General features: G+C 30.7%; 1 protein-coding gene and 1 long non-coding RNA gene across 2 annotated transcripts; one reads left to right on the top strand and one right to left on the bottom strand.

Moving 5' to 3' along the window:
- Positions 1 to 3,318, bottom strand: LOC125066593. The gene is made up of 2 exons (XR_007119684.1): positions 3,261 to 3,318; positions 1 to 134 (listed from the first exon to the last, which is right to left on the bottom strand). It is a non-coding gene; the product is annotated as an uncharacterized LOC125066593 (long non-coding RNA).
- LOC125066565 (acyl-CoA Delta-9 desaturase) lies at positions 558 to 23,212 on the top strand. The gene is made up of 7 exons (XM_047674694.1): positions 558 to 871; positions 11,594 to 12,026; positions 19,142 to 19,272; positions 21,075 to 21,286; positions 21,471 to 21,656; positions 22,257 to 22,426; positions 22,892 to 23,212. Exons 2-7 carry the CDS (start codon positions 11,717 to 11,719, stop codon positions 23,008 to 23,010), a joined length of 1,128 nt encoding a protein of 375 aa, XP_047530650.1. The 5' UTR covers positions 558 to 871; positions 11,594 to 11,716; the 3' UTR covers positions 23,011 to 23,212.
- Positions 23,213 to 23,522: the final 310 nt, after the last annotated feature.

Genomic DNA, 23,522 nt, shown 5'->3' with positions numbered 1-23,522 from the left:
TAAAATTTCTAGTTTTTATTTCTAAGTTATTGTATCCCTGGAAGCAGAGCCCTTATAATATACGTGCGTAGGCCGTTACCGCCGCGCCTCGCTGCCGCCTGGTGACGCATCGGCGCTTGTCTCTGCATAACTTTCTGAAGATATATCCCAGCATTAATTTTACAGAATATCTTTTTTTTTTGAGTTCATAGATCAAACAACCCGCACGTTCGAACCCACAATCTTTAGTTAAGATACACGTGTTCTTCCGTTTGGGATTTCTAGGCTCTAAATAATTACTTTTATTTCCTTAATATAGAATAATTAACATAACACAACTTTACATCACTAAAAAAGATATATTGTACAATATTACTATTTGAATAACATAAAGAAATGTAATTGACGCTTTTGTCATATATTTATACAAAGTGTTTAGAAATAATGACATAAGATCATATCTCCGGACATTAGCGCCTTGTGTATGGTTTTTAAGACGTGTTAACTATTATAGGTAGGTATGCAATGTTTGAATGGCCCCGTCCCCATCCCATCAGTGCTATCCAAAGCTACAAACCACCTCACTAGTTCACTATAGCATGTCGCGCGCGCCGGTATTGTTCGGCCCATTGCATTATAAGGCCGTTAACTACTTCGCTAGAATGACTAATTCAGTCCGTAATTTTCCTTGAATTTTGTTACACGATAAAATTGAAAATTGCTATTAGGTACCTACGCTGTTCCTACATTTTATTTGAAATTTTAAACATTTTCAATTTCAACAGTTTGTTTTGTCACGTGCGTAAACAGTTTTGTGTGTGTCAAGGTTGGATGATACTAGTTTCAATACAACGACGCTCATGAATTGTTCAGGAGTCTGAAAATCTACTTGGTATGTATAAACTATTACAATAAACGGAAAATACATTGAATTATATAAATATTTAAACGTGATTCTTAAAAAATATTAAATTATGCAATAAATATATTTAAATGTCTTAAATCTTAATATTTCAATGTAACTTGCGATGTTTTGCTTCTGTTATCAGTAGAGTAAATAAAAACAACAACATACATTACCTTTTATTGTACACTGATACATTTTACAACAATTATCGCTCTAACAGCGATTTCTTTTAGGCAACGGAGCATAGTATTACGAGTTAATCGACATACTTATTTTTATAACTATTCATGTTATATTGACGCCTACGCTTATAATTACGAAAGAGTTTTAACATACATCTATACTTTACAAATATAAATAAACGTAACTTTAATTGAGTTTGATAAATAAAAGTACTTGATTATGAATATCGCAAGACAAATATTTTTTATGAAACATTTTCCTTACTTTGCATAAGAAATGTGTTTTTCATTTAAACCTCGAAACGACGGCCTTGGGCGTGTGACAATACAATGATATCATTCGAGTATTTCGAGTCAGTAACTAGGTACATACTATAAATTCTATCAATGTCTAACAATAACGGACTAATTGAGAGGAGACATTACGTAATGCAAAAACCCATAATTTAATAGCTCTCCAGACTTAGTTTGCCTCACATAAATTATAGTTATAAGGTAAATGTTATTTTAAATGATCAGTTACTTGTTTATTTTTAAGTTTGTATTAAAAAATATTACTTGACATTTAGATATTTTTTTTAATTTAACCAATAGTTTCTTCTTCAAACCGATTAAGTATTTTCTTCAATTTATTACGGTAAATATTGAGATAGAAACATTTTATTTTGATGCGAAACATCTACTGACGAATGCCAAATTAATCCTTTTTCCATTAAACAAAAAATTGTGACTTATACATTGAAGATATTTCTGATTCTGATCTTGTTGATGACTTTTCTACAACTGATTAGAGATTTCCAAATCTCTTGTAAATTAATCGGTTAATAAGTCATTATTTTAACGGAGTTTACCTTGAAACGTTAACGGATATAATTTTCTTTTCAAATACGATGACGTAATGATTATCTGAAAAAGGTATACAATGTGTATGCATACTATAATATATATAAATGTGAAACTGTTATGAAAGTTAAACTTGGAACAGTTTGTAAGTGCCAGCTCTTTTTAAGCGATTTCAAAAAAAGGAGGTTATCAATTCAACAGGTATATTAACATGTAACATTGTTAGAATTGAATTATATTTGAGTATGATGATCCATTTAGGCTTCCAAGCATTTGTGCTTAATTTCGTAAGTGTATGTTTGTATAAATATCCACGAATTTCTCGAAAACTAAAAGTCGTATCGAGATGATCATTTTTAATTAGAATTAGGTACACTTCAACTTAGGGAACAATATAAGTTTCATTAAAATCGGTCCAGTATTTTCAGAGACCTCAAAATATATTGTCAGCATGTGTACTGAATTAGGTATAACTTAGGTATAAATTTTGTTTTCCTTTCTAAGAGTTCTAAAAATATTATTTTTAGTTCACTATCTGTTTTTAATTTGGAAGTTGGTTTAATTATTTTATATTTTTTTTAAGGAAATGCTTTCGAGCTTTTTCCAACACACCGCACCAATACCGGTTGATACAAACACATGCACATGTGTCAGAATTTAATTCGATACATGAAGATTTTATGAGGCATTCATTCACCAATAATGGATGAATTATAAATACACTCGAGGCACTTTTAAAATTCAATAGTGATTGATTGATTGAGATTCGCGTGTTCTAACCACTCTTGAATCTACCAAAATTTATACATATTCATATCATTAGTATAAACACTTTAATACAATTACTATCATGCTAAATTATAGCTCTGCTAAAATCATTACAAGAAGTTTGGAATGCCTAGTACATCTTTTACAAATACTTTTCGTGTACCTAACTGTTTTGGCCGCCTTAGTTTTGCGCCTCAATCAGCATCAAATCTGTACAAGATATCCGCATAAAAACAACGTATATTAATGTGAATGTTCCTTATATGAACTGGAGCACTAGAAGTTTTTAATCAAAAAAATATACAATACTTTACCTGTGTATGATATTATATCGTTGAATGATTTATACCACACTTTGAAATAGAACATTTTTTTGTTCATTTTTTTCCTATTTTTATTTTTAAATATATGTAATTGTAAAGGTAAAAATCTACTGATATATTCAGGAAATTCTGAGTTTTCGCCTTGATAAACGGGGAATTTACCAAAATCACAAAGAGTTTTATCATTTTGTTTATGGCTTAGGGTAAATACTCTTACATTATTCTTGACAAGAACGCATAATGACAGCACAAAGTTACCAATTTTCCTTTGTGTGGAGGCGATCGGGATTGATGATATTCACCTGACCGATTTCAGTCACGGCCACTACTCTCAACGGAAACTAGTCAACTGCGCAGCTAGCGCAGTAGATATCATTGTGTATAATTGTGCGCGAAGACACAGGTTTCTCTATTCTCTCACACTCATTATGTAATGGCAAGTCGAAACGACAAGCGACCTCAGGACCAATAATTTAACGTGCGTTCCGAATACGTTAGGGCGTGAGAAACTAAATTCCAAACTCGCGTAATACCGCGAATCGTTGGACAGAAAAAGTCTAAATACCATTTATCCCTATCCGGAATGTGAACCCATGATGAACATGTGACCCTTATAAGCTAGTCCCTATACCAACGAAGCAGATACATAACTGTATGTTTAATCTACTCAGTCTAATATTAAAATGTCTGACTGACTGACAACCTAAGGCAGTGAATTTTTCACAGGAATTTCTCAAGGAACGTAGATAATAATAATGATTTGTTAAAATATATGTACTTATATAGAAGATTGCCAGTTTTGGTAGCCTTCTGAATAATGTTTAACGATTTGCGATCCGATCAGGTAGTTCTGCATAGAAATAATAATTCATTTCATAGTTTCCACTAATAACTATTTAAATCAGTCTTATTTTATGGGACATATTATCGCTGCAGAACTGTCTCGCACGTGCATAATGCAGGCATGAGTAAACGTTTCTCGATAAGATAAGATAAGTTACCTTTTATATGATTTTATATGATGTGGTGAGGATAACTTAAAATAGGGAAATATTTATATGATATATATATGTAGTCGATTATTATATATAACCTCTTTGGTGATTCATTTTCGAAAAACGCTATATCAGCTGTAAATATATATGTATGTATATTCACTGCTAAACGAAAACTTAAAGATCGATTTTAATAAATCAAATGTCAATATTACTATAAAAAAACACATTTTACATTTTTTTTTCTTTACAATAAAAAAATATTGAATCGTCAATATTTCAACTCTAGCACCGTTTCGCAATCGACCTTCACCAAGAAGAAACAGCAAGAAACTCGCATAGTTGTTCTTTCAAAAACCCATATTAACAATTATGTTAGTATTCACAATCGTTTAATAAGTACTGTGTTGAAGCCGATTTATCTAGATTTATTGATTAAATTTGTCTTAATATAATATTAAAACAATTCTGGGTTCATAATTCATTCTATAATAAAAAAATCTGGTGTGTTTTTGTCCAGGATTGACCCAACCTTCAGATTTATCTCCTCAATATTAAAAATAATAATATTGGCGTGTCTGATAAATAAATTTCAATAATCAAACTAAAAGTACTGAGTCAAACTACTGACTAAAAGTATGTACAATATTGGTAATTTCTATTAAATTGTATTAATGATAAAATTTAGGTAAATATATTTGTGATATATTTATAAATTAGATAGATTTACTTTTTTTTCTGAAGCGTGGCATTAATTACTGACACGGTACTGAAATAGTGTATACGTAATTATCAGGTATTAATTGGTTAGTAGTTAAATCGCTCTCTGAATTATTCCTCGTCATCGAATGGGTTGTTTTTGTCCTTGCCAAATATTCAATTTACATACTTTGTGAGTCCCAACTTCTTAAAGAACTGTAAACAGTTACGACTTAACTGAGACAATTTCTAACGATTTTTTATTCATCTATTGCTGTTGGTAAATAATAAACAAGACAAGACTATTATGCCTAGCAGTCATGCTGTTTCGAATTTAGGTAGTTTGGTATTCCGTTGTCGGGTCGAACCGTCACATTTGTTCCGCCCTTTTGTTATGCAGTTGTCATTTATAACTGTTATACAACTACTAAATTTTCAACCGGTTTTTGTGGCCTTTTTTATAAGCACAGACACAGGTATTATGAAACAATTTGTAAGAATATACCAAAGTGTTATATATTTTACGTCTTTTATTTTATATTTTTTTTTTTTTTTTTTTTTTTTTGATATCGGTAGACGGACGGTTATATCGGACGAGCAAATGGGCTACCTGATGGTAAATGGTCACTACCGCCCATAGAGAATAGCGTTGTAAGAAATATTAACCATTCCTTATCTCACCAATCCACCACCAACCTTGGGAACTAAGATGTTACGTCCCTTGTGCCTGTAGTTACACTGGCTCACGTACCCTTCAAACCGGAACACAACAATACTGAGTACTGCTGTTTTGAGGTATAATATCTGATGAGTGGGTGGCACAAAGCCCTATCTCCAAGTAATATGTGGACGGTGTATTTGTATTTACATTTTAGAATCGTGTGAAAAGTCTTGCAACTCTGTGTTAATTTCATACAGGCCAAACTACACTTTTTATAGACGTTTTATTTTAGAATACATGAAAGCTTTTATTTAATTACGATACATTTTTCTTCTTTCACTATTGTTTAAAAAATACTAAGCGACCTTCAATTGTGCATTACTTTGAAATGATTATATAGTACAATTTTTATTGCCGTGATTAAGCCAAGTTTATAGTCGCAATACAATATCTCAGATTAAACAATGAGCACTGATGTTACCTAGGTATATGTATATATATTTTTGTTCATTTTTTTACACAAACCAATTAGTATGCGTACATCTAATAACTCAGTTGGTAATGATAATAATCAAGTGAATGTCAAATATAAAAATTAAACAAATATTTATAGGCAATATTAATGTATGTAGGTATGCTTATAATAAAAGCAAAAACGTTAGATATTTTCTCAGTAATTCATTTATCGATTCGTACAAATATCATCATAGACATTTTTGCTCCTCCGACCTAGCGTGCCCGAAGTTTGTATTACGCACAAATTTGACGCGCCATATTTAACTTGTGTTCGTACAATTATATTCTTATAAACTGTAAAACTCATCTAGGGTAGTAAATCAAGTTATGGAAGTATTACCAATCATCGGTTAGTAATTTTTTTGCTCAAATGACTGTAATAAATTGTAAATTCGTTTATTGTAATGTTCAAGTGTGACTGGGGTTACGCCATCTTAGGTGTAAAAAAGACGACTTGGTCGGTTTTCAAAAATAAAATCAAAATAATCTTTATTGAAGTAAGCTCTTTTTACAGACTATTTAAGACGGGGTAAATGTTTTTTTTTTTCAATTATTTTTTCCGCTATATTATACAATTCTGGGTATAAAAAATTCACTTGTAAACATCGAACAGTTAAGCGCATGTTTATTATTAATATACACTAGGTCAGACATGCACCTGATTGCAATGGTTGATTACACCCAGTAATTATGTTTCAAGTTAATAGGTTGAATATTACATATTTTAAACACTTTTATATAATCACTTTCATATTGTTTGTTTCTTTAGTTTTTTGCTCACGAGGAATTCAATAATCTACTTTTACTTGGTGGTAGGGCTTTGTGCAAGCCTATCTGGGTAGGTTGCACTCACTCATCAGATATTCTACCGCCATACAGTAGTACTCAATTTTGTTGTGTTCCGGTTTGAAGGGTAAGTGAGCCAGTCTAACTACAGGCACAAGGGTCGTACCAAGGTTGATAGCGCATTGATGATGTAAGGAATGGTTAATATTTCTTACAACGCCATTTTCTATGGGCGGTGGTGACCACGCACCATCAGGTGGCCCATTTGCTCGTCCACCTACCGATATTACAAAATAAGAGTTTATTTAATCTTCCATAGCAAACGAGGACATAAATGAAAATATAGATATTTATATGTCACGACGTCAAGACGATCGCGGTTATTCGAGACACTGAAAACTAACATATATGTATAACAAATTGCCCATAACCCTTTACCTCTATCAGCTGGTCCGAAAATTTGATTTATTTAGGTTTGCTTTCAAAACCAGCCTGTATATTTTGTAATAAAGAGACTACACTTTTGCATGAAAACAGTCCTGTAATAATAGAAATAAATCAATGGTGGAACTAGAAAATGCTTTAAACTATGTTCGTTTCAAACTATTTTTTATGTTTTATTATTTTTAAGTGTTTTCAGTGTAAGTCCAATAAAATCGTGATCAAAAATTTGAATATACAAATATGTTTTGCATCAAGATAAACAAATAAAACGGTTGCAAGTGTGTTTCCTACGTGAAACATAGGAACGATATTTACCTCATCGTTGTTTCAAATAGTTATCCGATATTTACTGGTGAAGTTTTACCATTAATCGTTTAAAAAAATATAGCACGATCAATATTATCAAGAGTCTTCTTAAAATAGATTAAAACGTCATCCATATTTTTGATAAATGTACAAAATACAGTAATGACTTTCTTAAAGTTTTCCGAGTAAGCACAGTTTGCTTATGCTTATGCAACATGTTGCAATGCTTATAAATATTAAAGATCTTATAGAATAATTTCATAATTATTTTTTATAACAGAAATATCAACAACAGGGACGGTCAGGGACAAAAAAAAAACAAGTGAAAATATACAGTTAACGCTAAATAAATAGTATTGTCTGTTTTTCGTCTGTTATTCGTTTTATCATTATTGTTGCTATTGTTATGTTTCAATTGTGTTGCACCAGAAAAAATATGTATTAAAATCAAAATTGTACACCAATAAACACATACTTTAGTCACGTTCAAGGAATATGCACAAAAGGCGGCCTTAACGCTAAAACAGCGATCTCTTCCACGCAACCTTAGTACCTTATCTAAATTGTTGTATTTATTTAAAAATTTAGATAATAGATCTTAGTGATAAATTCGAATTTCTTAATTCAAATGATTTAATTTAAATTGGTTTTTCTGGAATATGTTTCGCAAAAAGAACAACTAGAATTATTGTATTTAAAAAATATATATAAAGTAAAATTAATGGATAAATGTATTTTACTAACATCCTAAAAAGGAGTAGATATCTTAGGATTGAAAATTAATATTAATTTTGTCGAAAAAAATATAAATATTTACCCAATTTTCTTTTCCCAGTCATTCAAGTGTCATTTAATAATAGCTATAATACATTTTTGATATATTTGTTTAGAAAAATATCTTAATTGTAATTTATATTAGGAATTAAAAAAAAACATAATACTATTAAAATAATATAATTAAAAAAAAAAATAATTTATTGCTTTATTTTTTCCATTTTAATTATTTGAGTTAAATAAAAACATCAAAGAAAAAACTAAAAGCTATGTGACAATGATGCAAGGAGCATTTCTTTGCAATTAAGATTTTAAGTGCAGCAACAAGACAAGGTGTATTTGTATTATTACTTCAAACTAAAAGTGTTTCAACTGCAAACGACACAACGATATAAAAATAGAAAAAAAGACCAATATTTGTGCTGTTTGCGCGTTTCAGCAATGTCGCCCTTTGCACTGTGTCCGCAATATGGAATGAAACCATTAACACCTGTTGGCGTATGTGGCGTCCCATAATGCAATTATTGTAATAATAAAAGTTTATTTAGTTTCCCAATTGTGTTCAATTTCCACTATATTTCGCTTAAAATTTAAATAATTAGTAATTATGTATATAAATAAATATACATATATATACATATATGAATATTTAAATCATATTTTTAAATAATTTTATCAATAGAACAAATACTTTTAAACTCCGTAAATACATGGGCGCCTAGTCCATGCTTATTATGGTGCCACCAGATATACAAAACAGTGAATATAATTTTCTTTGTTAAAATGCTTTAAAAGGATATAATATAAGGCCTCAGATAATAAGGTGATGGAATCAAATCCATTAATGCTGTTGGTTTTTCTAAAAAAATTAGTAGCTACCCAAAATTAAAAGATAGACCTTGCAATCCTTTGTTCCAGACAACACGTAACGTACAGTTGGTCTTATACCTGAAATGTCCTTTCAATTCTCAGTAGTCTTTAATTTTTTTTTTTTTTACAATAAGTTTGTTAGATCCAAAATTTTGAAAAAGTGAACCAAACAACATTCAACTTAAAATACATTAAAAAATTAATTTGGAACAAATATTTTAATTCTTAAGAATATATTGGAATTCTATGAAGAGTATGTTCTTAAATAATAAAATAAATGTTCCAAAACGATTTCTTATCACTAGTAACTTAAAATACGACTATTTTATTTTTAATTTATTTCAAGATAACAATATCTAGTTTTATGAATAATATTGCGTGTATTACAATATGAGAATACATGTTAATAATTATTTCATAGTCTATAACAATTGACATACCTAATAAATAAAGTCATTTTCTGCCTCTGTCTGTTCATCCGCTTACGTCTTTTAAACCACTCTACGGATCTTTATAAGATATCCACTAATAGAAAAAGCGGCAAACAAGAAAGTTTTATTTTTTAATTTGGACATATTTTGCCCGAAATGGCTGAAATATGACTCACTTTATCCAAAAATATGTTTTGGTAAGCTTACATTGCGAACGTTTACTAAGCTTTACATCAAAACAATGCACCAAAAATTGTTGATCTTAAAAAGACCTACAGAACAATTACGTAACATGTGTTTATTTAAGGTACATTCATATTAATCTTGTCATTTTTATATCTGTTACAGATTAATAAAAAACATATAGGTACGTTAAAAGTCTCTCTGTCTAAATTTTCTCCAATTTATTATTAGACCATATTCATATAACATGTTACCTTGGGCATTTAAAATTGATTTAATTTATTTTTTATACTAAATCATTCGAATTACACCTCACAAGATACACATTGCCGATTTCGTTAAACTAAAATGTAATGAAATATTACAAGTGCCTAATATGAAAAACGGCAACTATTAGTAATTTTGTTCTGTTCCTTCCCGGAACGTAACACAATTAAAACAGTCGCTATCGCATCGTGTCACGCACGTATTGTCGTGATCGCGGCTGCTTATAATTATGTGTTTTGCGTTATTGACATTTACCTGGGCACACAACAACTGGCCCACGATATAATGCCAATATAACTATGCCAAAATATGTTCACAACTGACCTGTAACTGCTTTAATGAAGACGGTTATTATTGACCGCTCTGTGGCGAAATGGACTGATATTTACGCTGTAAAATTTATATCTGTCATGTAGTTAAAAAAAAGTTTTATAATATTTTCGCAAATGTATCAATAATTCGAATAAATAGGAAAGTGTGGATGGATGTGTGTAAATCAATCACACCAGAGCAGCTGATCGGATCTGAATAAAATTCGGTTATTTTTATCCCGGAAAATATTCATATATGTATATAACATCTGTCTCCTTCCACCCCCTTCACAAATGCGGGGGAAGCCCCGAAAACTCGCGCCTATAATCGTTCTATATCGAACTTATTTGGCAATTCAATTCAGTTCTCTTCTGATTCCATGTACATTGCGTGGATATGTTAGTTTATCTACTTCATCAATATAAATTAAAATGATTGCTGCTATGTTTGTATTTTATGCAATCCTAAATTATTGATATGATTGTGATGAATCTTTTGCGTAGCCCGAAAAGGTTTCTTGTCCAAAAGACAAGATTTTATTTTTTGTTTGTGTTTCAATAAAAACGTTTTGTGTAGGCCCTTTTTCCACCCGAAGCCGAGACGGGTAGCTAGGTACTTACAAAAAATAAATGAATAGTTTTGTATGACTAGTAGTTTTTTTTACTATATTTACAAGTATGTAATTATAAAAATATTAAGCGAGCCAAGTTTAAGTGCATTCGTCGTAAAATATTCCAATAACACACTTAGTATTTTATAAGACACATTTAATTTCTTATTTTATATGGTACGTATAATATGTATTTTTACAATATCTCGTTGTGTATAGCACTGTTATCGATCTGCTTTGGCCATTAGTCACTTATTGCAGGCTTCGTGACGGCGTCTATTAAAAACATTTTATCGACTTAAATATTCTGAAAAACATTATGTATTCGTTAAGTACAGAGTTTTAAAATCAATTAATTATTCAGCATTTACATACAATATCTATGATATTACCCTATGTATTGAATTCAAAAAGTTATTTATAACTAGGATAAAACAATTACAGTATTACATTACTAGTTTCTGCTCCAGAATTTAGAAGATCTATGAGCACAATACAATATGTGCATAGATATTATCTTATATATTTTATATATACCATAATCTATCTCGTAGAAAGTAAGAAAAACATAAATTGTTACCCAATTTTTCTGGAAGTAATGGCTAGTAAGCGATATAACTATATAAAATATCTTACCGGTTGTAAGCCTTTTAGTTTAGTAAATTTATTTTAGTTCACATACCTTACATATAATAGTCACAATAATCATTTTAATGATTTTTAATCTTTTTTCACAGATACCGAAAATTGTTATCTGCTAAATGAAACGGCTGACAAGATTCGACGCGAACCATTCAAACTTTCTAAATCTCTCTGTGTAAAGCAGTGACATCGTTTAGATAGAAAAAATTGTCAACAGTATGGCACCGACAGTTCAACATTATAAAATGATCACCATGGATTTGAATAAAGAACTTCACTTTATGGACAACGACTACAAATTAGACGACGATAAAACGCTTGAAAATAATAATACATTACTAAGAAAAGATACTAGTGATGATATAAATAGTGATACAAACTTTGACATCGTTAAATATGAAGCGATGGAATTCAAATCACGAATAAAGTGGCCTGATTTATTAGCGCAAACATCATTACACTTAGTGACGATTTATGGAGCGTATCTTATTTTAACTAATAGAGTGAAATTCCTTACAATAATATTTGGTAAGTATTTTGAAATATTGGCTTGAGTTAGTCAACATATAAATGAGCATTTCTGGGCTAATCTCTCCTTACTTCTTTTGAAGATTTGAACCATGTTCCATCACGCTTTTTCAATGAGAGTTAGTTATGGTGTTGGAATCATACAGGTTTTATCACGATGTTTTCCTTCACCACCGTACAGTAAATGAAATATAAGAACGTGAAAATATTTGGTATTTGCCCGGGTTTGAATCCGCAATCTTTTATTAATATTTATGCGTTCTAACTATCGTGGCATTATTTACATAAATATTTATCGAAATATAGGTGTTTGCAAACTTTTGAGTAAAAGTATTGCTAATCTCTGACTTACAGGGTGAGAAAACCAGCATTATTACAGGCACATAAAATCCAAGGTCTCGTTGGCGACGCTTTGGTGATGTAATATGTGTACTTAGGTGAAAGTAACCAAAAAAAAGACGATTGTATTTCTCTGTAATTTATGGAAAAAACATAGAATTTCCTTCTTTAATAAAGATGACCGCAATAATAATTGTACCGTCTTTATTTTATTTTCCGAAATACAGATTATGTACGAAGGATAAAATATGTGAGCTATGAGTCTGGGCACGTAACAATACATAAATACTTTTTTGATATTTGTAAAAGTTAAGGAATACTGTACTCATTGATACCATTTCGTTAAAGTTTTCAGTATTTAATTAAATTCCTAAAATCAATTATTTAAAAATAAATATTGCGTTTATCCGCTCGAAATTTTTTCTCAAATAAAATGACTACCCTTTATTTGCATTTTTTTTCAAAAAATGATCAATATGATGTAAGTTTTAATATTCATATACCCGGTTTTTTTATGTTTTTATTTTAAGTAATACGATATGGACAACAATTGTCATACAACCAGCATTGCGTACATTTTACCGTTCGCCTCAAATTTAATATCTTGTAATATATCTAAGTGGTCTTAATTTTAAAATATTTACTTTTATTTTCCCTTTGTTTAAACATAATACTTATTGTAACTTTTATTTTTCTAGAAATTTTATTTTTTCTGACCTTACTCACTTTTACCTGGATAACGCCCAAGCCGACAATTTTGAAGTTGCGTTCATATAATAGTCCAAGAATACAGGGCCGCCATACGTTACTTAATGTCTTAGTAATAAAATGTGTCAGGTTGAGTAATATCGGTACATACTTTGAAGGAACCTATACCTGCTAGATTGGGTCGCCGGTCAGTTTACAGGTAGCTGATGCTAAAGGTACACAAATAAAACAATCTCCTTTTTAAAATCAGTGGTTCGTTTTTATGTATGTTTGATATTAAATATATAATCGATTTTACGAGACACTTTCCGTTGGTAGTGATTTCCGTCAAAATAAACAAAAATACCGTAAATTTACTTATACATATATAGTTTAACTATACTTTAAGTCCTCATTTTTTTTAAGAAAAGCAATTTACTTCTACATATATATATGTATAGGTGGTTACATCTTGATGATTGAATGCGAACCCTAAACAAAGTATAAATCCGAAATAAGTTTTGTTTAATATGCACCCAAATTCCCGTTACAGACTACACAGTCCCTAGTATTTCCCGCTAAAACCTTAAGATACCGCCTGGACCCTGTTCAAGGGGTATCCGTATGATGCAATATTACTATAGGTGTTTTTTACTGATACAAAGAAAATACTCTTAAAATTATCCAGAAATTAATTTGTTGTAAATAAATGGTGTAGATGATAAAAGGCTTAATCTTGCGGGCCGGCAGGGCGAGGGGAGTGCAGCTTTTTTATGTTATAGCTGGTAAACGAGCAGGAAACTCACCTGATGGAAAGTGACCACCGTCCATGGACATGTGCAACACACACAATAACACGTCCACTTACCATCTGGCGGAGTGGAGTCATATGTCTACCCGGACAATATGAAAAACAAAAATCGATACTGACACTACTTCCAACGTAAACGAAGAATTTACTCGGAACAGTGTTCAAACTTTTAAGCGAGCGACTTACCCCGTGTAACACTGAGCTTCGACAGCAGTTTCTGCGAGCAAATTACATTGCTAGTCTCTGGAATATTGCTTATATGGAGTTTATATGGTGCTTATACTTTCAGTCTTGAAAATAATGGATGGAAGTTACAAGACAAACAGTATCAATTCAACTAGTAGGAAGGGAACCAAATACAGGTTTTCGTCAGTGAATCGCTTACTTCTTAACAACTATTCTAGTACTATTTTTTGCTTTAACTTAAATTTTTGTTATTTTGTTAGCTACAAATGACATAACTTTTAATTGGACCATTCGTTTTAACAATGGCAGCAACTAATTACGATTACGAATTATCAAATGTCAAGGATGACGAAAAGTCAAAACTATCTTTAAATTATTAGTTTTTTAATAAGACAATGAAAATAAACCTTTATTTGATAAGATTAAGTGTCATGGATGGAAGTAAATGAGCCTGAATTTTGTTATTATATTTATTTTCATTAACATTCGAATTATTATATAAAACTTTCCTCTATAAGTCAATATTTTTACCATACTGTAATTACTGTTCTGAATGAGACCTAGATTATGGTTTAATTATTATTGAAAACTTTTATTAGACAATAAAAATGATAAGATTAATTGCTTATATTATAAAATCTTCCGATTAAAAAGAAAACAAACAAATGGCGGAAATCGCTAGGAATCGTCTGGCTGCTTATAAATATTATTGGGAATAGTTGTTAAATAACGTTTAAACGTTTAAATAACGTTTGTATTTATTTCCATTTAATCAAAGTAGTCAACAGAACACAAGTCTAGTAATAGCTAAGGTTAAAAAAAACGACGAAACGCTTCGAGAAATGTAGGTAGTGCCCTTGCGCTTCGCTTGGCTTGTCACGGGGCACTATCGTGCCCCAAATAAATATTTCAAATTATTGGTAATTTGAAGTATTTATAGAACATTCTCAATTCTTACATAATCGAAATCTCTATGATAGCTTTAAATAATTTATTGCGTATTTTTAAACCATTAATTTAAACAATATCGTATACATATTATTTATAATTAATATTTTAATGAGATATCTTAACTTTTGTACCCCTAAAACGAAACCGCATACTTATAGCATGTTTGAAATCCTAAGAAACCTTCTCGAAGAAAATTAATGAATATTTATGTTAATGCTGTTGTTGCTAGTGATTGCAAAATACCTGCTATTGTATTTTCATATGTTTGTAGAATTTTTTTATTATTATTGTCCCACGGAGAAAACGTATGATCAGACTTACTTAATACAAACAGGAATTCATTACACACAGACAATCCAGACAATTTCACGCATAAATGTTAAAAAATATAATGATGTTGACAAAACGGAAAAACAAGAAAACACGCATGAAGAAACATCCGATCACATCAGATAACGAGAACTAACAGCAATAGAAAATAGACGCTTCGATAATACTAAGCTTAATGTTGAGAAGATTATTGTTAAATCAATCAAATTTTATTTCGGGTCTACAAAATCTTGTATATAAATTATTAGTAGGTACTTATTAGTAACAAAATTAATACCAATTTACGGGATATATTTTTTTTTTATACGTTCTTATTTTTCTTGTAGATACCTCTGAAATTTTCAAGTGAATTGCCCATTCAGTGTCCGGATTTCTTTTACGCGTTTTCTGTTTGTACTTAATTTGGCCAAGTAGGGGTGGTATAACATGCGCAGACGGTTGTATTCTACAATAGAGCTCTCTTGTGTCTTGATTTGACTTGGACCTAAATTGATAAGATGTACTCCATCTAAGATTTTAACTCTGGAGAGGCCAACGTAAGCCCGCTTACTTAATATAGAGGAGGCTATGTCGAAAAGAGCACCGTCAAGGCGAAGGCCTTGTGATTTGTGTATAGTAGTAGAATATGCTAAGCAAATAGAGAATTGTTTCCTTTGAACATATATGTACATTACTTAATATCTGTAACTTGGTTTTGACTTCTAGTTCGCAAATTAAATTATGTTTAAATTGAATTGTTATTTTACGTGCGCTATTGCTGTTGTCGACGTCCCAATGTACCTTCCCTATTTTTCCATTGGACCCATTCACCAGTCCTTTGATGACATCAGCATGCTTGCTCGATACTGTTCTTCCAAGCAATAAGGATCCCCGTTTGTAGCGTTAGAGTACAAACTTAAATCATTCCAGTTACGATATACATACTCTACTACAGTTTCACGAAACCTATTTTTTTATTGTATACTTGTATACTCAAACAAAAAATATGCTGTCAAATAGACTAGGCAGCTTCCATCGGAAGGCATTGAAATAATTCTTATGAGCGCAGTTGCCACTCGCTCAGACACGTCCGCGTTAAGGTTTAATCGCAACGCTCCTATCCCGCTGCTCCGGCGTCGCGTCGCGCGCCGTGTACCGAAATGCCAATATATTTTTTTTTTTAAGTATAATGATTTTGCACCATTGATGTGCGCTAAATAATAGTTAATAACGTAATAAATACGAAATTCGGCTATACTCATAAGTAATAAAACGGAAATATTTGGATTTAAAAAACTTAAGGGTGGTATTCAACTTGTTATATATTTACGTGAAGACCTTAAAATCTACATTAAGACCGGCTGTCATAAGTTTTGATTGCTGGTTCCTACATCATTTTTTTTTATTACAGTTATTACACTAACTAAGTATATAAGTATTCCTAATAGACCCAATAAAATGAAAAATTATAATAAAATGATAAAATATTCCAGTTTCAGATTTATTCCTTTATTTTGGCCTAATTCTACCTGCATGCCAAATTTGAACTTTCTAGGTCACCTGGAAGTAGGTTATAGTTTTGATCTATAGGTCAGTCAGTGATAAAAATGACGATTTTTAGACGTTAATATCTAAATAACCATTTGAGATGTGTTTATCAAATTTGGAACACATATGTATCTCGCGAGTCTCAATATATGAGCCAAATTTGACACATTTATGTCAAATAGTTTTTGAGTTATGAGGAGGTCAAAAGTGGCTCCAAATGGTTCGTGTAATATAACACACGGTGCGGCTCGCCAGTTCTGTTACTAGAACTTGGCTGACACGCTACCGCGTGTCTAGATCGCCAGTTCTGTTACTAGAACTTGGCTGACACGCTACCGCGTGTCTAGATATTCATAATTTGGTACAGATCTACGGTAGACCCTATCGAAAAATATCCACAATTATAAATCGTTAAAAAACAATGATTTTTTAGTCGATATCATATACATGTTATCACACAATATTAGTATAATTCACCGGGCGGCCATGTGTGACGTTTACGGGTGCTAATTATTTTTATGTTTACAGAAAGCGTTTTCCGTTTATTTAATTTGTTTCTATTCGGACGTTAATAAACTTTCAGAATTCAAAAATCATTATATAAGGATGGTTATAATCAATGGTATATATTCTAATCGGTGATATATGATATAATATAGTATCACAAATAAACAGAAATAATATACTTGATTGTAGGGTAGGTACTCGGTAGATACTACCCACTCATAACACATTCTAGCGCTCAACAGCAATTCATAGGATAGTTGTGTTTCAGTTTGAAGGGTTAGTGAGCTAGTGTAACTACAGGCACATGGGACATAACATGTTAGTTCCTCTGGTTGGAGGAGCATTGGTGATGTAAGGAATGGTTAATATTTTTAGCAGCGTCAAAATGTATGGGCGATGAAGATCACAGGTAGCCCATTTGTCCGTCCGCCAACATATTTTATAAAAAAATAATAACAGTGAGAAATATGTATAAGATATTTAGAAATAAGGTATTTTTTGTCAATTAGACCGTAATAGTCAGGGTTTAATAATTATTTCATTCATAGGAAATAAAAACTTTTAGTACAACACTAAGCTGTGAATAGTTAATATAATAAAATACTTTATATGGAATTTAGTAATGAAATGAATATCATTGAATGAAAATTAAAGAAGCAATATCATTTATTCATTGTATTGTAATAAACTTAAATACTAAAAATATGAATCGTAAAATTATTTCCCTTTCATAAAAGATCTATTAAAACGACTTCAGAAAGAAGTTTCTCCCGGTGACGGTCTATTAAAAAGAAAATCGTCTTCTAGAAACATTTCTAACGAAATGCAAATCTCATTTGCGTAATGAAATTGTACTTAGTATATTTACAACGCTGCTTTATGTGATCAATTCAGGTAATGTATTAAGTGCGTTTTTCCATTTACCAAATTATTCTATCTCACAAATGTACTGGGGACATTATTGTACTATAATTGTCATAAATATGCAGTAAATCTAGCATGTTATATAGTAAAAATGTTATCCAATACAACTCAATAATATTAATGCGTCTGTATATTTTCTATTCGCCGAATAAATAAAACTTTCTGAAAAAAAATCTTCTGTTTATTTACTTGATGGTTACTCGATAAAAGTCGGAATCAAACTGTGTCTGGCAATACAAAGTACCCTTTATAAAAATCTTTTTTCAGCCCGGTTTCCCTTGATACTGGCGAAGAATTATCCCGGCTAAAGAAACACGAACCCAGATTGGCTATTGGTCGGTCAGAAAGAACCCGATCTCTCATATTAAAAAAATAATAATATATGTGCTACTTCTATGTGTATTATATAAACTAGTTTATCTTATGCATAACAACTAATCAATCTTATTTATAACTATCATGAGCTTTGTAATTTATATTGAATACTTTATATGATTACTTGGCTCAATCACTACTGTTGTATATTTTCAAATACTTAGATTATCAAGTTACATCTTTGCTAACCCGCATAATTAACAATAGGTTTTTATTTTTATTAATAGTAGTTGTGCGGACTAGCTAATGGCCACCTGTCAGTAAGTGTTTACCACCGTTCATAGACATTAGCTCTGTATGAAATATATATATATATATATAATTTTTTTTTTAAAATTAAATAATCAATAACATGTAAAGGTATATGCCGTCAAACATATGTATAAACGACTTTAATCGTTAGTGTCGTTCAAATTAACCATTTTTGTATGTATGGTTATATTCTTGGTGATAATTTGTGTTATTTTAATTCACGCAGCTTTTGGCACAATATATACATCGGGTTTTGGAATAACCGCAGGCGTTCACAGGCTTTGGTCTCACAGAGCGTACAAAGCACGGCTGCCGTTCAGGATTTTACTTGCCATACTTTTTACAATAACAGGACAAGTGAGTATAGTTTGTTGTACCTTTGATTAACCGTCCACATTAAAAATTATTTTTAACATATACTTATTAAGAAAATACTGCTGACAGTACTTTCGTTGTCATATGTATTTGACTGGTCATATCCAATTGATATCAAAGCGATTATATAATCGTCGGCGCCTTTTATCGCTTAGTCTAGTCGTAATTTTTAATTTCCATTTGAATTTGAGCTTATTTTGGTTTTAAAGATAAGGTGAGGTATCACTAAAATATACATCTGAAGAATAAAGATTGGGAGAAGTTTTTTAAGTTTTTTTCTTTTATAATAAAATAATACCACAGCTTTAGATAAAATTATATAAGAAGACATGGTACTTATTAAACAGGGTTTCGAATATTGGAGTCAATTGTACGAATTGACCTCTTATCATTGTAGAGCGTACTCGAATGATGTAAATGTGTTGAAGACCGTCGAGCTCTATTTATTATACTATGTTACGAAACTCTTATGCAAAACAACAAGAAAGAATTCCAATCTTCAAATAAATTCAGTAAATATTGATTGCTTCCTACTAGTTAGAATTTGATTTGCGCCTCGTTTTTGTTTTACTTCAATAGGATGTTTAATTATTCGTTAGCGTAATGTGTTCGATGTTTAAATCAAAAGTTAAACTTATGCAGCTTATCATTTCCATTCACAATATTTGATATTTTATCACAAACTACATCAACGTTGAAATAAAATTTAACTCCCCAGGGTAATCTTTTAAATAAATTCCTATTATCCAGATCAATTGTCAGTGGATTTTAAGCATGATACGATATTAAAATTATAACACAAATTCTCAGAATGTTTACAATATTACAGTTCATTCAATTATTATAGTAGATTCAAATTAAAGTGAATTAAAATTGCTTATAAATAGTACATTTTTGATTATTAATTTACCGTATTATCTTGTCTAAAGAGTATAACCCGCAACATACTGCTTACATTTAACAGATTAATAATTAGTAAGACATTATAATCTATCGAACTACATTTCAGTTAAATTATAAAAACTATAACAAAAACATAATACTATACGTTAAATTGTTAGTTGAACAATCGGTCACAATTTTTCGACAAAATATACATTTTTAATAACTAGTGAGAATTTTATTCGGCAATTCACTTTTAATTGAGTATAAATGTGCTATATGAATTTAAAACATGCATATAATGAGTGGGGTTAAATTACCCTCTATGCCTACATAACCTACCTACCTAAAAAGTCCAACAAGGAATTTGGTTTTAGTTTTAATTAAAATAACTCTGTTTAACAAAACAATTATTAGGATTTGTGTATAAAGGAGTGAATATATGTAATGAAAGAACTATTTGAATTACCTTTTTCCTCGGTAATTGTTATAAGATAATTGGATTGCAAAAATTTGCAATGAGGAAAACCTCATTGTTTAAAAATAATTTCATGCAATAGAAATAAATAATCTTTTTGCTCTTAAATTTTTATCACGATAATATTTTATTTTTATACAAATATATTAAATGGTAAAAAACCAGGGGAGCATTCGGATTTGCAATTTTTGATGAGGGCAAATCGCGTTGTAACTTCTCTTTCGCCTGATAAATACAAACAAAAAAATATATTATTTGAGGCAAAGACACGCCCAATCGAGCGAGGTCACCGACGTACATTACATCCACCTCTTAAGTGTATAAAATGTACGAGGTCGTAGTGAAAATAAGTGAAAATTATTACTCGATTTATAAAAGATATGAATATAACAGCCAGAGGTTTTATTTTTTTTTATTTGTTCAGAAAGACATCTACACGTGGGCATTAGACCACAGAGTACATCACAAGTACTCCGAGACAGTGGCGGACCCGCACGATGTGCGAAGAGGGTTCTGGTTTGCTCATGTCGGTTGGTTAGTCCTGACGCCTCATCCAGCGGTAGAAGACAGACGAGTTGCCTTAAGAAAAATCTCTACAGATCTCATGGATGACCCCGTAGTTAGATTACAAAGGCAGTATGTATTAACTTAATATATCTTACAATAATTAACCTGAAACTTGTGAATTTGTTTCTAAGATATATATTATTTGACATGACATCAATTAGTATACCTCGCCTTTTGTAAGGGCATATATTTTTAATATTAGTAAATTGTAAAATTTTTAATTTTAATTATTTTCTTTTTTCTTCATTCACAGATTCTTCATACCTTTATTTATATTACTCAATGTTATGCTACCCATTGTAATACCAATGTACTTTTGGGAAGAAACGCTTCTGAACAGTTTTGTTGTGAGCTTCGTTACGAGGTTTACGGTGACACTTAACATCGCTTTCTGCGTCAACAGTTTCGCACATCTATGCGGGAATAAGCCGTATGACAGGTTAAACTTTTAATTTGTATCATTATTAAATATTTTTATGTTAACCATATATATATACATATTGTAATTTTGGACATAGTATCCGCTGTTATAATAATAATAATATAATATAATATTATACGAAAATATAACCTAATGACAAACAGGTAATTTAACTACTATGAATAATTTCCTAGTTCCCACAGTAATTTCGCTTAATATATGTATATTTTTTTAGTTTCACGATCTGTAATTTTAAAAAGTTAAGCAATACGCGTAATATTTACTACATTATAGCATTTATAACATTTATGGAATAAGACAATTTTAATTCATAACAATATAAGAGAAGTCAGTTCTAGACAGTTAGACGGCATTCTAGATAGTTTATATTTTGTTATTCCTTAATTACTTATTCCTTTAAGAAACAGAACTAAAGGACACTCAAATAAAGTTTTAATTGCCAATCGAAATATCTTAAAGTATCATCAGAAGCCTTTTGAAATCGTTAGTTTAATGTAGCTATCACCGTTAAGGTAGCAAACCCTAATGTTCCCATCTCATAATTCCGTTTCGTATAAATTAAATCCCTTGAGCTCAAAATATTTTCGATTTTCTCAGATTTATCAAATCAGTTGAGAACTCAATGGTGAGCTTGGCAGCGCTCGGGGAGGGGTGGCATAATTACCACCATGTCTTCCCATGGGACTACAGGACGTCGGAGCTAGGAAGACTAAACTTGTCAACTAAGTTCATCGATTTTTTCGCTAAGATTGGTTGGGCATATGATTGTAAGAAATATTTTTGTAATTTCATTAAATAAGATCTATCTTTATCTGATGAAGATAATGAAGTTATTCGATTATGAATTAATGATTTTGGAAGTCTTGGTATGAATATATGAGCGGGGTAAATGGGCAAAAGACGAGGAATATTACGACGTAACAAGAAGAGAGTAAATAAAATTAAATACAAAGAAGAAAGGAAGAAAACCGCTGACCACTAATTAGAAAAAATGTTAAATAATAAGAAAACTGATTCAAACACTGAACACACACGACGTAGAATTAATATATGTTGTAACAACTATTTTCAATACTTTTAGTTAATAATTTGAAACAACCTATCTAAATTTACTAATCAGTAAATTTTAAGGCAGTGTAGTGACAATGGTACAATATTATGAAGTATTTTAAGTTCAAACTCGAATCAATGTTGAAGTTCGTCCTTATCAATTAATTCTTTATACGTTTCAGTAAAAGCTGCTACACCGTCTATGATCCTTAAGAGAGTGAATCGAAGTGGGGACGGCAGTTTCGATGGTATGGAAGAACCTGATCCGACTTCCAGTATAAATTGTAAAGCAACAGACTAACTCATTGTGTATAAAAATGGACGACGCTTTTGATGTTTCCACGACCACTGACTGTACCCCATATTTTTAAATTTAAACTTACTATTACTTAAACTTGAACTTTAAACTTATATGAATTTTACTGTCAATAAAAACAAATGTATTAAAATAAAACAAGCCTCAGTGTAATTAAATTTTGCAATGGAATTCTATTTTTTCAATTACGCCTTAATTTTACCCAGAATATACTTTAATTTTTAGATATATTATAAAATAATTTATAATATAACATTAAATTGTGTAAATTAATTTAAAATAGTTCTTGTATATCTTATATATAAAAATAAGTGGCATTTTTCGTTGTCACTTTATAACTCAAGAACGTGCTCATCTATCCAAACCAAATTTTCAGGGTTTGTTCTGACTATTTAGTAGACGGTTTATATGAAGTTTGCACAAAATCAGTCAAGTGGTTCTTCATTTATCACATTTTTTGTAACAAATGATTTCAATAAATGCCGGGTCATTTTGTT

Source organism: Vanessa atalanta, chromosome 9, assembly GCF_905147765.1.
Source record: "Vanessa atalanta chromosome 9, ilVanAtal1.2, whole genome shotgun sequence".
Taxonomy (NCBI): domain Eukaryota; kingdom Metazoa; phylum Arthropoda; class Insecta; order Lepidoptera; family Nymphalidae; genus Vanessa; species Vanessa atalanta.
The sequence above is the reverse complement of the archived record's forward strand: the minus strand, read 5'-3'. Positions and strand labels throughout refer to the sequence as shown.